This window comes from Lygodium microphyllum, chromosome 29, assembly GCF_053477565.2.
Source record: "Lygodium microphyllum isolate KBCC chromosome 29, Lygodium_microphyllum_v1.1.10, whole genome shotgun sequence".
NCBI lineage: Eukaryota > Viridiplantae > Streptophyta > Polypodiopsida > Schizaeales > Lygodiaceae > Lygodium > Lygodium microphyllum.
In genome coordinates, this window is record NC_141163.1 from 81,717,269 (window position 1) to 81,729,532 (window position 12,264).

Below are 12,264 nucleotides of genomic sequence, written 5' to 3' on the forward strand. Positions count from 1 at the left end.
CACTTCAAGTGAAGATTATTGTTTCCTTATTGCACAAATCAGTCTTGTCCTTCAATTATACCCTAGCCTTTTCTAGGCAACCCACATGAGTTTTCTACAGCAAGCATCCTACTTTCTGCATCGCATGTAGGTTGGGCAAACAATTTCAAGACCAAGGCTAACACATTTCCAACATGGGGAAGTCCCTTTTCTTTGACAACAAGTAACTCGCCACTTTTCTTGATCAATCAACCAACTTTTAGCTTTTTTAGATGACATATCAAAATAATCAACTTTACTTATACCATTAGCCTCATGCTCCTTTATTGTGATAAGATTGACCCTCTTCCTTTTGTCACAAACATTCCAACAATGATCTTCTCACCTCTTTCCTTGATCAGCTTTCTCTCTCCTACCTTTGACAATATTCAATGCCCTCACTAGTGTGGCTTGGCAACACATGCATGTGTTGCTATATCAACTTTCTCCATATTAACCTTGGTTTCTTTCATTCATCATCTACATTTTTATTCTCCCTATTCCTTTCTTGCTCTCATTGTCCACACTCACATGCTCCAAACTTGCCCTTGAGAGACTAAAGCTAAGTATTGAAACATTGAAGAAGGCCGCCTTCATGAATCACCAAGCATGGCAAGGCAACCAATACAAGAAGCTAGCCAATGTCTACGACAAACAATTTAAATGGAAGAAGCCCCTATTGCATAATGATGTTATCCCATCGCAACCATCCATGAAGCTGTCTATGCCTGATGGATGACCACAACTATCTCTTTCTATCAAACTAACCTTTTCCTATCCTTTAAAGTCTTCATAGAGGCATTTGCAAATCGCCAAGACCCTACCTTTAGAATAACATTAAACTCTCTCTTTTTGTTGTCCTCCTTGAAGTCCCTTACACAAACCAAGAAGGATGTCTACCCTTGGGTCTTCTTTGACATGAATGTCAAAATCAACCAACCAACAATGGTATGGCTCTATCTCCATGGTGGCATAAGCAAGGGAGCAAGGCTTACCACTTGAAATTTGTAACATGGACTCAACTCATTTTGCAATGCAAATGAAGGTTTCCTTATATCAAACTTCTTTATCCCTCTAAGCAACTCATATTGGTGTGTTAATTAGCATGTGCAACCTTCACTCAATTTTGCTACATAAAATACCCCACAGACAAGGGAGAAGATTTGTTGGACAAAAAGCTTCATGCAATTCAAGACAAGCTAATCAAGTGGATCAAGAATCTACTTGCCCATGTGACTCATGGAGTGCCTTTAATGCAGAACTATATATAATGACCAAATTAGGTACCTATAATCACTTATAAACAAATGGGTGTTCCCAATGGAGTTCTACCACTTGTAGATAACATTGGATGAAGATAACACCAAGGAACAAGACATCACAATCCACATTCAAGTAGATGCTTCAAAATTTGCCATTGGCTCCACAATTGCCCAAGATTGTAAACAAAAACTCCACTACCAAGCAACTTGATAATGGTAGGATCAAATACATGCCAAAATAAGGGTCATGGTAAATGCCAACAAAAGATTCTATCGTCTCGTTTCGATTGGCAAGCAAGCAACTTGCAAATGGTGAGATCAATTACATGCAATGCTATAACAAGGGTAATGGTAAATGGCATCAAAAGATTCAGGCATTACCTTCTCTCCCACATAATTCTATTATGTTTGCTTTGGAGTCTAGTCTAAAAAAGATGAAATCCTCATAACTTCTAGCTTATATGATCAAAAATCCATCAGTCTCCCTTGTTCTCCCAGTACTCCCTTCAGAGAAAATTCTCCCAAAAGACCTCTATACCAGTATAAAGAGCCATAGCAAGCGCCTAGCACCCCCATGCAAAGGCCAAGGAAATAATGCAACATTTACACCTGCTAAAACCACATTTCCCAACAGGTTCTCTAAGCAGGAAGTCATAACCCAGTGGTTGGCATCAACTCAAACCCATTCTGATTCAACACTCGGTCAACAAGCCTCTCGCACTAATGATATTCTGCAACAATTGTGTTAAGAGTTCAAATTTTTGCATGGAGGGACCTCTTTCTTGTGTACAAAATGATGAGTTGCTAACAACCTAGATGATCCTTTGTCAAGAGTAGAACCAGTGCTGAACTGGAATTGATGAAACAGTTACACAGGAAGTACATATATATCAGTAATCAAAATTTGCTAGAACATTGCAAGGTGTAAACGTGTAGTGTCATCCAGATTTGAGAAACACAAGAGCATCTGGTATACAAGAAAGATCCAGTGTTAGGCTGTATTCATGAAATGTGTGTAACAATGGTACATATGGGAAGGCCCATCAATCAAATTTGCAACACCAACATTTAAGACAGACATTACTAAGGCTCCCTATTATTTTCTTCCAGCTGAATTGATTAACAATGGATGTTCAAATTATTATCCAAGTAGCATATATTATTTTCTTCCAGCTGAATTGATAAACAATAGATGTTCAAATTATTATCAAAGTAGCAACGTCTCTTTTATACACCATAAATCATGCCACTTTATGGCATTTTCCACTTTGATACACTACACATCTGGCCACTTTCTTCTCACTGAATTGTTCCATCAACAATGAAGATTCAAATGATTATCCAAGTAGCCTTATTGCTATTATAGACTACACATCTAAGCAGTTATTGGCATTTCCCACCCTTGCAAGATTATTATAGCTTTCATGTGCCAATCACCAGCATATAGTTTTGTTGTTATCAACCGTCCACTAGAGACTTGCACACTAAATCTAATAATCAAAACTTTAGTTGACAACTACACTAACATCCATCATTGCATTTAAACATAAACCCAACCCAGAGGAGCTATAATGTATTGTAACCTTGATTACAGAAAAAGCAGCTCTATGGTTGCAATTCTCTATTGCTCTCTATACATCCCTGTACCAGAAAGAAATGGTCTACATATCAATCCAAATTCACCACCACAACCCCCCCCCCCCCCCTCCATTTTGCATACTTAAATATGTGCACTAATCAAGCAAATATGCATGGCCGTCGACAACTTAGTGACTATGTTTGGAGGCGGGCATGAGCAGGTAGATGACCAGCACATAACACAGGCACATACAAACACTCCCATTATCCAAGATTGTACAGTTCACAAGTTTCCTTGTCGAATCACTGAACACAAGAAAGGGAACCAGCTATACCTTGCACAATTCTCAGCCATTTACACTAGTAATCAAACTGATTACTCCCTGAGATTATCTTACACAATTGGTATACAATTCATAACCAACCCAGAACCGCCATGACAATAAACACGCCTTTGGCAGGACTACGACTTGCAATAAACCAGCTAAAGAGTAACATGCAACCCCTTGAAACCAGGATAATAGAATGGAATGGCCTGCAACCCCAAAAGAAAAAGCATTTAAGCATACAAACAAAAAACACAAGCGGGACAGAGGCTTGTCCTTTCAACTTCGCACAAACAATTCACATTATCTGCCGCATGCCTTACATAGCTGAAAGATACTAGATAAAAAGCTTTAATGAATGCATCCTTGTTCAATGTGCAGTATCTAGACACAGATAAGATTAGGTATCAAAGCGAGAGGTCCTTGAAGTAACAGTCAGATGCGCATGTACAGATCTTCCACTTGTGAAGTTCCTTACAGTGCAATAGAAACCCAAACTTGATAGTTATGCCTTCATCATGTTTACAGCCATCCTACCAAAGGACTTTACATCTAGTGAGCTTGAATTGTAAGCAACCATTCAAAAATTATGAGAAAGTTAGTAGATACACAGATCAACTAGCACACTGACAACAAGATTGCCTGCAACTCTAGACAGACCTAGCGATGTCCCCCATATGGTCCATAGTCTGGGGACCTGCTGCGATATCGTCGAGGTGGTGATCGACTGCAAATCAAGTAAAAAGCAATGCATCTTATCAGTACATGCTTTTTGTGCCTCCCACCCATCCCCAAAAGATTTGTTCTTTTCAATCACTACTACATGCATTTCACCTCCTGTAAGCAGGGCTTCTTCTTCGCCCATAATCAGGACTGTCACGTCTTCCTCTTCCATGTCCACCAGGACTAATGCTCCGACGCCTGCCCCGCTCTCTCTCTCCATCTTCCCGTGCAGCATATTCAACTGTTATAACTCGATCCAAAATTTTGCTGTAATACAACAATGCAAAAGATTCAAGTTGTAAATAGACAAAACAAAGCATAAACATGACAGCAGCAAAGACTTACCCTAACATTAACCAATAACACTTGGAGAGCAGTTCTTTAGAGAAAGCATTGCACACCAGAAAAATTGAAGTACACCGCAAACACAAGTAATTATGTCACCAGCTAAATTAGCCTCAAAAAAAGGCAACCCAGCCAAATTATGTGCAGCATAGAAGGGGTAAAAAGAGGAGCAGAAAAGTGAAGCCCTGAGAAAAAGAAAAGTGAGAGACAGTTTCATTTTTTTATTAAAAAAGTCCTCAAAGGCGAAAACTTGAGTGTATACCTCATATTTGTACATTCCAATGCTTTTGTTGCTTCCTCTTGTGACTCATACTGGATGAAAGCAAAGTTCTTCCGTATTCGCACCTGCACCACCTTGCCATATGGCTCAAAGTGTTTTTCAAGATCACGCATTGTTGTGTCCAAGGGGTCAAAATTCACAACAAATAACGTTTTTGTAGGCCTTTGTTTTGTAATGCTCCTGCGAGCATCCTCACGTCGTCGTATTGCACCATCTCCTTGCTGTGGCTTAAATGAAAGTTAAAATTGAAGATGGTGAGCAACAAGCAAGGATACTGCAGAATTGTAGGTTCCATCACTAACATTTCAGTAAACCTTAGAGTTGCAAACAAACCTTTGCCCACTCTACACGAAGCCGACGTCTCTGCCTACCAAATTCCAGATTGTCCAAACCTCGAATTGCATCTTCTGCATCTCTTTCATCATCCATGTATACAAAAGCAAAGCCTGTTGTCCAATGGAAAGAATAGTAAAAATGAGATGGTGCCAAAAGATGCCCCATACAGCACACTGCAACCCATATGTCAGAGATTATACTGGATTAACTATACAATGTTCTCATGCGGTGCACATAGAATGATGTCAGACATTTTGGCATGGCCTCATAATTGAACAGCGAGCTACAATAGGATGAACTTGAGGTTGGCAATGGAAGACATCTTCAGTCACACTTCATCTCCAGCGATGCACTGGTTAAAAACAGCCACCTCTCTTGCTGAAACAAATGGAAAGGATGATCTACGAGAATCTGGCAAATTTGCAGGTTGTCTGGATGCCATTGCTGGGTTTGCTGTAGGATGACATGTAAGAGAGGATGGACAGAATCGGAGAAGCCAAACAGAGCTTCGAAGCATCAAGAAAACGCCTGCGCCAAACCAATAATTGAGTATCCCATTTCATTCAGATTATCAACTAAACTTGTCTGATGAAGAAAACAGTGTGAACACAAAACAGGTGACTCTAGAAAGAATGCACAAGATTAGAGCCACCATAATTCTGTAAGCCAATGAATGGTCACTGCCATAGCAGCCAAAACCCATCGATCTTTGAATTCTCAAGTATCATCTCATGGCACAGGACACTGCACTGCTGCTGTAAGCTCCAAGAGTTGATGTCTCATCCTTCATATTCGATTCTTAAGGCAGATTTTTCAGGCAGATTTTTCCAACTCTTCCATGCATGCGTATGTGATGGTATACCAGATATCTAATTCTCGAGCAATTGGCTACTTATCAAATAAGCATGGCACACATCCCCCCTAAATGTACAACAATGAGATTTCAAAATGTCGAACTAAATCTTAGTCGGGGAAATTTAAGAGATTGCTATTCTTTTCTGACTTGTAAGATTTCAAGGAGTGACAGCTCCATGTAACAGTAGAAGCACCTTCTCATTCACAGTCTTCTTCCAAACAGAATATTAGACAGAGTAATAATTACACAAAAAGAAGACAGCCAACACATAAAGAGCACAGCTCTGCAGGTAATTGAGTTCTACTGTTTTCACTTTATATAAGAAAACTTCAGTTGAAGGATCCCTAGGCTTGTACTCAGCACTTCTAGTGACCGAATTTGAAACAGAGTCAGATATAAAGTGCCACGGCTCATACAGAACTGAAACTCAAGAATTTAGGTTGTGACTAGTACATGGAGTCTACAGTCCATCCAAAGATACGAGAGCATGAGCATTATGTATAAAACCAGTATGCAAGCCCATCAATGTAAACTAAGCGGTGGCTGAGAAGCCACTTCATCATGCAATAAGAGAAGGCTGCTAACCCAATATTAATGCAATGTTCAGTTAGCAAGAACTTTTTATGTGACAACACAGAAAAGGCCATTTACCATTTCATCAGACACGAGTGACAGATTCACTTCTGGTGCACAGGTTGACTCCCACCTCATGTCCAGAAATGAGATCCACCAGATTGCCTTTTCTGAACAAACTAACTTGGCTCTCTTAAGCACATAAGACAATCTTCTGAATTGCTTACCGGTAGGTCGAATGGCAAATCTCTCTAAGACACAGATCTACAGGCAGTGCTTACATCATGTAGTCAAGAATACAACCACAAACAGAGACCAATGCTAGAAGTAATTCGACAATACAGCATAATCTGCAATGCATTGACAAACCCACCTGCTTCAGACTTTTAGAAAACTTCAGATCACAAAAAGCCAAGCAATGGCAAAGGCTCACCAGTTTTCATATCCACTCTGTCCACCTTCCCATACTTCACGAACAAGCGTTCTATCTCCGATGGCCTCGCATCATATTCAAAATTGCCACAGAAAATGGGACGCAAGTTTGCCAGTTTGTAGAGAAAAGAGGAAGGCTTTTGCCTCCCTAACCTGAAACACAAAAACACACAATTGACAAGAGACTCGCAGATCCAAAATTTGATTTGCATATGAAGTATTTGTTAAACAGCTGCAGGGGTTCAAGGTATTTCATTTATGTGCATAGGCTTAACTCTAGAGTTTGCTTTTTAGATGTGTATTGACTTTTTATCAGGGAGAGAAGAAATGGATTGCAAGTTAGACACGGTTAATGTGACAACAAGGATAGAAAAATTCATAGCTGTAAAACAGGAGTAACAGACTTGCAATTGCAAACAGTTTACTTGCTCTACAGCAAGTCTATCAAAGCTTCCACTTCACATGGCGTAGTGCTACTCATTTGGCCCAACTGATTGTAACATGTGAACCAGTCAGCATGCAAGACGCAACAGTAGGCAGAAAATTAAGGCTATTGCTTGATCAAAATCCAAGTTTCTATAATCTGGAAATTTGGAAACTACTGTGAAACATGATTCCAACCCGCACACAAGACACAGCACAAGCCATACCTGCAACATGGAACCATCAAGGGATGGACATTAGACCTACCTCCCAGCCATAGAGCAAAACAGGCTCACACCAAAGCTTGGGGCCAGCAGCTTACCAGGACACAATTGCATCCAAGAGCTGGCATCCTGTACCACTTGCCCCACACCATCCCAATGTATGGACACAATGGCCATTGGTCCTAAAGTCCAAGAGTGGTGAGCACACAAAAAAAATGTGCACAATGGATCTTGAGTCCTATAACTAGGACTCAACTGCACTCCTAAAGTGCCCCGCATTCATTTGCAATAGGTCACTTATGACCCAAGGCTATGACTAATGTTGTGGACACCCATCTGAATGTTCAAGGATGTAACATACTGACATAAGTAGCACTCTAAACTAGGTACATCAATAAACACACAACTCTTTTTTTGTGAGACACTAAAACTAGAGATTACAGAAAGTCGTGCGCACTCCCATCACTAAGACCAAAGGTGGTCTGATTTCCCATCCTCTTGAAGGATTCACATAATCAAAGAGTGCATCAAACTTAACATTGAAGGAAAACTAATTCATTCAATCCATGTTCATTGGTTGGTCATTTACATCCATATCTGTGGGAAGCTATTTTTCTAGGTTGCTAGTTATCTTCACATCCATAGCTACGGAAAACTAGTTTTCTAGATTGCTAGACTATTAGTTGAACATCTTGTCCATGAGGGTCTCTCATTTTTCATAAATTCTCCCTTTATTGCTTTCTAGTAAACTGTGGCTCACTGACATATAGAAATGCCCCTAAAACCTAGTCTCTAGCACCCCCATAATTTGGAGTCCAACAATGCTCCCAATTCTTATCCTCCTATGCATGAAGTTGTTCATGATTGCACTACATACCACCAGCCCAATATAAAGCATAGATCTACCTCAAGGCCTAGACCCCAAGTGTGTTGATCACTTGAGATGAGCCCTTACATCCCTTTCATAAGACTAATTGATTATTGTCAAGGCCTTCAAGTTTGCCCACACCAGTGACTAGTGGCCAATGCTATGGGTGCCCATCTAAGATGTCCAAGGATTTAGTAATATCTAGATTATGAATGGATGTTATTCACAACAATATTCTCAACGATAAAGTCCAAAAAGCAATTCTCAAATGAAGTGGACAAACTCCCATGTAGCTTTGCCTCTAGATAATTCTTTCACTTGACCAAATATGCGAAACAATCTCGCAATATCATTTTGTCTAAAGGTTAACAACCGATTCAAGGTCAAGTATTGTCTTCTAAGCATAAGACTTTCTCAATTGGAATAAACTCTTCGCCTTTCTAAGTGTTCCTTTAAGGACTAACATGGAATACAAGATAAAGACAAAAGTTCATACCAGCATTCAGCATAACAACAATGTTTACATGCATCATGGTAACTTTAGATACAAAAGAAGCATACATGGACAATAGCTCGAACAAAATCCCTACAATCAATGTCATTCATTAACAATAATCCATGTCAACCTATCAAGTCAATTTATTACATATCTCAAGTTCCAATTACAAAAGTTCTACCTCATCTTAAGGATGGGGCCTTTTTCTAAAAGTATAAAATAGGTATTAGATGTGTTTATGAAATGCTCAAGTATAAAACAAGTTCTTGGTTGCTATGGAAATTACAAAGTAGGTCCACTTGATAAGATACACTACTTAAATCCTTGGTAAGTAGAATAGATCCACAATTCCACGAAGATAGGTGATAGCATATGAATTGCATTGTTTACTCCTTTTGAGTAAGATAATTAGTGGTTTCAACTTTCAACTTATAGCCATACATAAATACAAAGGGGCTATTGATCCAATAGCTAAATATTTAGTACTTGTATAAGCAAGCTCAAGTTCATGGAAAATAGTGGTTAGGATCAAACAATATAAATTGTCAAGCACATCCTGCACAGTTTAGTTATTGCACTCAATCTATCCATTGATTTGAGGATGTTATGAGAAAAACATACAAAATATCAAGTCTCCAATTTCTGAGAGACTGTTTGCCAAACAAAGGCTGGTGAAATTAGGATCTCAATCATTCTTAATCTCTCCAAACAAACCATAGAGGTTGTATAAGAGCTTACAAATGAGATCAGCCAACTTGTGGCTTTTTGCAAATATATAATTGGTAAAAAAAAAGAACTTAATCAAACACAACACATAGCGCATCATAGCCTCAATCCCACTATAAGGCTCATGAAGATAGATCAAAGACATCTCCCCCATTATCTTCCACCTCAGTGTCATCCAATTCCTCAACTCCCTATTTTTCTTAGTGGCCTAGGTAAGCTATAAATTCAATTTCAAGCCCTTCATTTGATAATTTCAACTTCTCTTTCCACTTTAGAATCGCAAAAGAAGTCATTCTCGTGTAGTGAATGAGTGAGAGCTAGAGACTTGCATGCGGCAAAAGAGCAAGAAAAAAGTTGAAGCACAAGACAACATAAATAGTGTAGCAATCAAAAAAATTGAATTTAGAATTGCAAAATACTTTGCAAGGAGGTTTAAACGCATCATTGGAGGAGGGAAAGATCCATGGAGAGATATCCACTACAAGATATGATTCATCATAGTGTGATTGGAAGAAACAAGTGGGATCAAAAGTGGTAGCTTGAACAAGGAGATAACCAATGGTGAGGAGGAAGTAAATAAAGGCTAAGAAGGAACAAGACACAAAGGAGAAAAATCAAATTGCCTTGTTACTTAGCCTTAAAGAAAGGCTAAGTTTACTCTCTTGTACAAAACTACAAAGCATCGCTTGGTTCATTGCATGATGGTTCATATGCATACAAGCATGTATGCATCAATGCATTTTGCATGATCTATGAAAGTGATGAGTGATCAGTACTTTTAAGTTTTTTCACTCAAATTAATTTAAATTTATTCCCAAGGCAATTGGAAGTGGGTAAAAATATAAATGAATTGGAAATGCAATGAAGAATACAAACTTGACTAAAATGAGGGACACAGTTAGGCACAGAAGAGAGTGAAAGCCAACATTGTCTAACAAGAGTAGACTGTATGCATGAGTGGTGTCTTTGTAAAGGCACTTAAATGTAGTGAAATATGAGAACCTAGGCAAAGTGGATGCCTCTATATGAAGAATCTTAACTTGAATGAAATGGAACAACTTGAAAAATAAATGAATCGTAGCCTCAAATACTTGCAAATGTGCAAAAAACATTTTCTAAAGTGAAGAGCATCTATGCCACTATACAACCAAGAATCCAAGAAATCATCAAAGTGCCAAAAGCATTCGTATTTAGCTCAAATATGAAGGATCGTGACTAGTCTCCATGTCATAACAAAAGAACAAAACTCTTCAACAACTGCCCAATCTTACATAGGAAAAACAAGCTAGGATGGTCCAACAACTACCAAACTCTAGGTTGACAAAGATGCCCTAGAAACCCTACTCTCTTGCATACAACAATATCCATTGATACATATTTAGGTAATGTTGTGGTGGTATCTATCAATTCATCCTTGCTGCTTTGCTCAAATATGCTAATGATTGGCAAATTGCTAACTAGCTACACTATAGTTAGGAGCCAAATTTACTCAAACATAAATAAGGGGAGGCCTTTGTAGATACACGCACTTCATATCCATTCAGCTCCAGCCTTGTGCATAACTCTTTCAAGTATTCGAAGAACAATGGTTTCATTTTCTTGTTTCTTCTATGCATATGCTGGCTGGGGGCATAGCTATCAACTAATAGCGGTTGTCCTCCTCGCATGGGAAAACTTAGCAGCCAGTTAAGACTGTGAAAAGCCACTTTATATAATTGTGAAGTGGTTACAAAGGAGTTTTCCATGTAAAAAAAGATCCAAATTTTAGATCAATGGCATGTAATTTTTGCATTCTTTTATGCATATATAAATTGCACAAAAGGATCACTTGGTCGCTTCATTTTGGATGCTTTTGGGATTGCACGTTTTCCTTGCTAGCACAAGTTCTCCAAGCAATTAGGGAATTCGTACATGTGACCTTGAAATTTCGTATTTGGTTGCCAACCCCAACAGCAACATCATACCCTGCGTTAACAGCTCGGACCATCAAGAAAACTACTGAGCTCATCCATCAACTCGTGTGTAGCAACAACCTAGAATCTGACATCTGTGTAAACTGGTCGCATATTTATTCTCTAACTATGGATAAGACCTTGTGCCTTGCTCAGATCAAGCTAAGACCAAGCTGCTACCCTGTACTAAACCGAGCAGGAACAGAGGATAGATCCGTTCTAGGAAAGAAAATCGACAAGCCCCACGGCATATGAGGAGTTCAGTGAGAAGCAGAGCAAAGGCAGGCTTACCAGGGTAGCTCGTCTGTTTTGGAAATCAAAGAGGAGGCGACTCGATTTCTGTGCTGCTGCTGCTGCTGCTGCTGCTGCTGCTGCTGCTGCTGCTGCTGCTGCTGCTGCTGCTCCTCCTCCTCCTCCTCCTTCTGCAGCAGCTTGTCTGCGTAGGCTTCGCGTAAAAGGCAAAAGCTACCGAGATTGAGATACTTTCGAGGGGGCCAGCCGCCCATATACTGTCGGTTTTGTGCACCTAATTTACGACGCCCGTAAGCACACTTTTTTCTTTTAAGCCTTTTAATTTAAACTTCTCAAAGCATTTTTAAACTCATTGCATGATTTCTTCCGTGTTTTCATTTTTTTCGAAACTTTGTGCTTCTCAAATGCTAAAGCCTTCGTGGAAATTTTGCAAAGTTACCTACTCACATATCAATATATTTTCAAGGGTGTTGGTTGCCCCGTACGATGTTTCTCGTGCCATCGTCTCGGCACGCAAAAACCTTTGAGCTAAAACTTTCAAATACATTTTTTAATTAACTTTCATGAATTTGTCATTATTATTCTAAGCTCTTC

The 12,264-nt window shown here is 39.3% G+C and overlaps 1 protein-coding gene across 13 annotated transcripts; it reads right to left on the reverse strand.

Moving 5' to 3' along the window:
• Positions 1-3,122: 3,122 nt before the first annotated feature.
• On the reverse strand, positions 3,123-11,939 carry LOC148010839 (serine/arginine-rich splicing factor RS41-like). Of its 13 annotated transcripts, none has more exons than XM_087671184.1 (7): positions 11,710-11,897; positions 6,731-6,882; positions 4,866-4,978; positions 4,515-4,759; positions 4,019-4,174; positions 3,845-3,911; positions 3,123-3,393 (listed from the first exon to the last, which is right to left on the reverse strand). In XM_087671184.1, the coding sequence occupies exons 2-6, from the start codon at positions 6,738-6,740 to the stop codon at positions 3,845-3,847; spliced, it is 591 nt and encodes a 196-aa protein (XP_087527310.1). In that variant the 5' UTR covers positions 6,741-6,882; positions 11,710-11,897; the 3' UTR covers positions 3,123-3,393. The 13 variants fall into 13 exon arrangements, 11 of the variants coding, with proteins under 11 accessions (XP_087527310.1, XP_087527312.1, XP_087527311.1 ...); XM_087671186.1 differs by lacking the exon at positions 3,123-3,393 and having other exon boundaries at positions 3,551-3,911; positions 11,710-11,760; positions 11,797-11,878; XM_087671185.1 differs by lacking the exon at positions 3,123-3,393 and having other exon boundaries at positions 3,551-3,911; positions 4,515-4,753; positions 11,710-11,895.
• Positions 11,940-12,264: the final 325 nt, after the last annotated feature.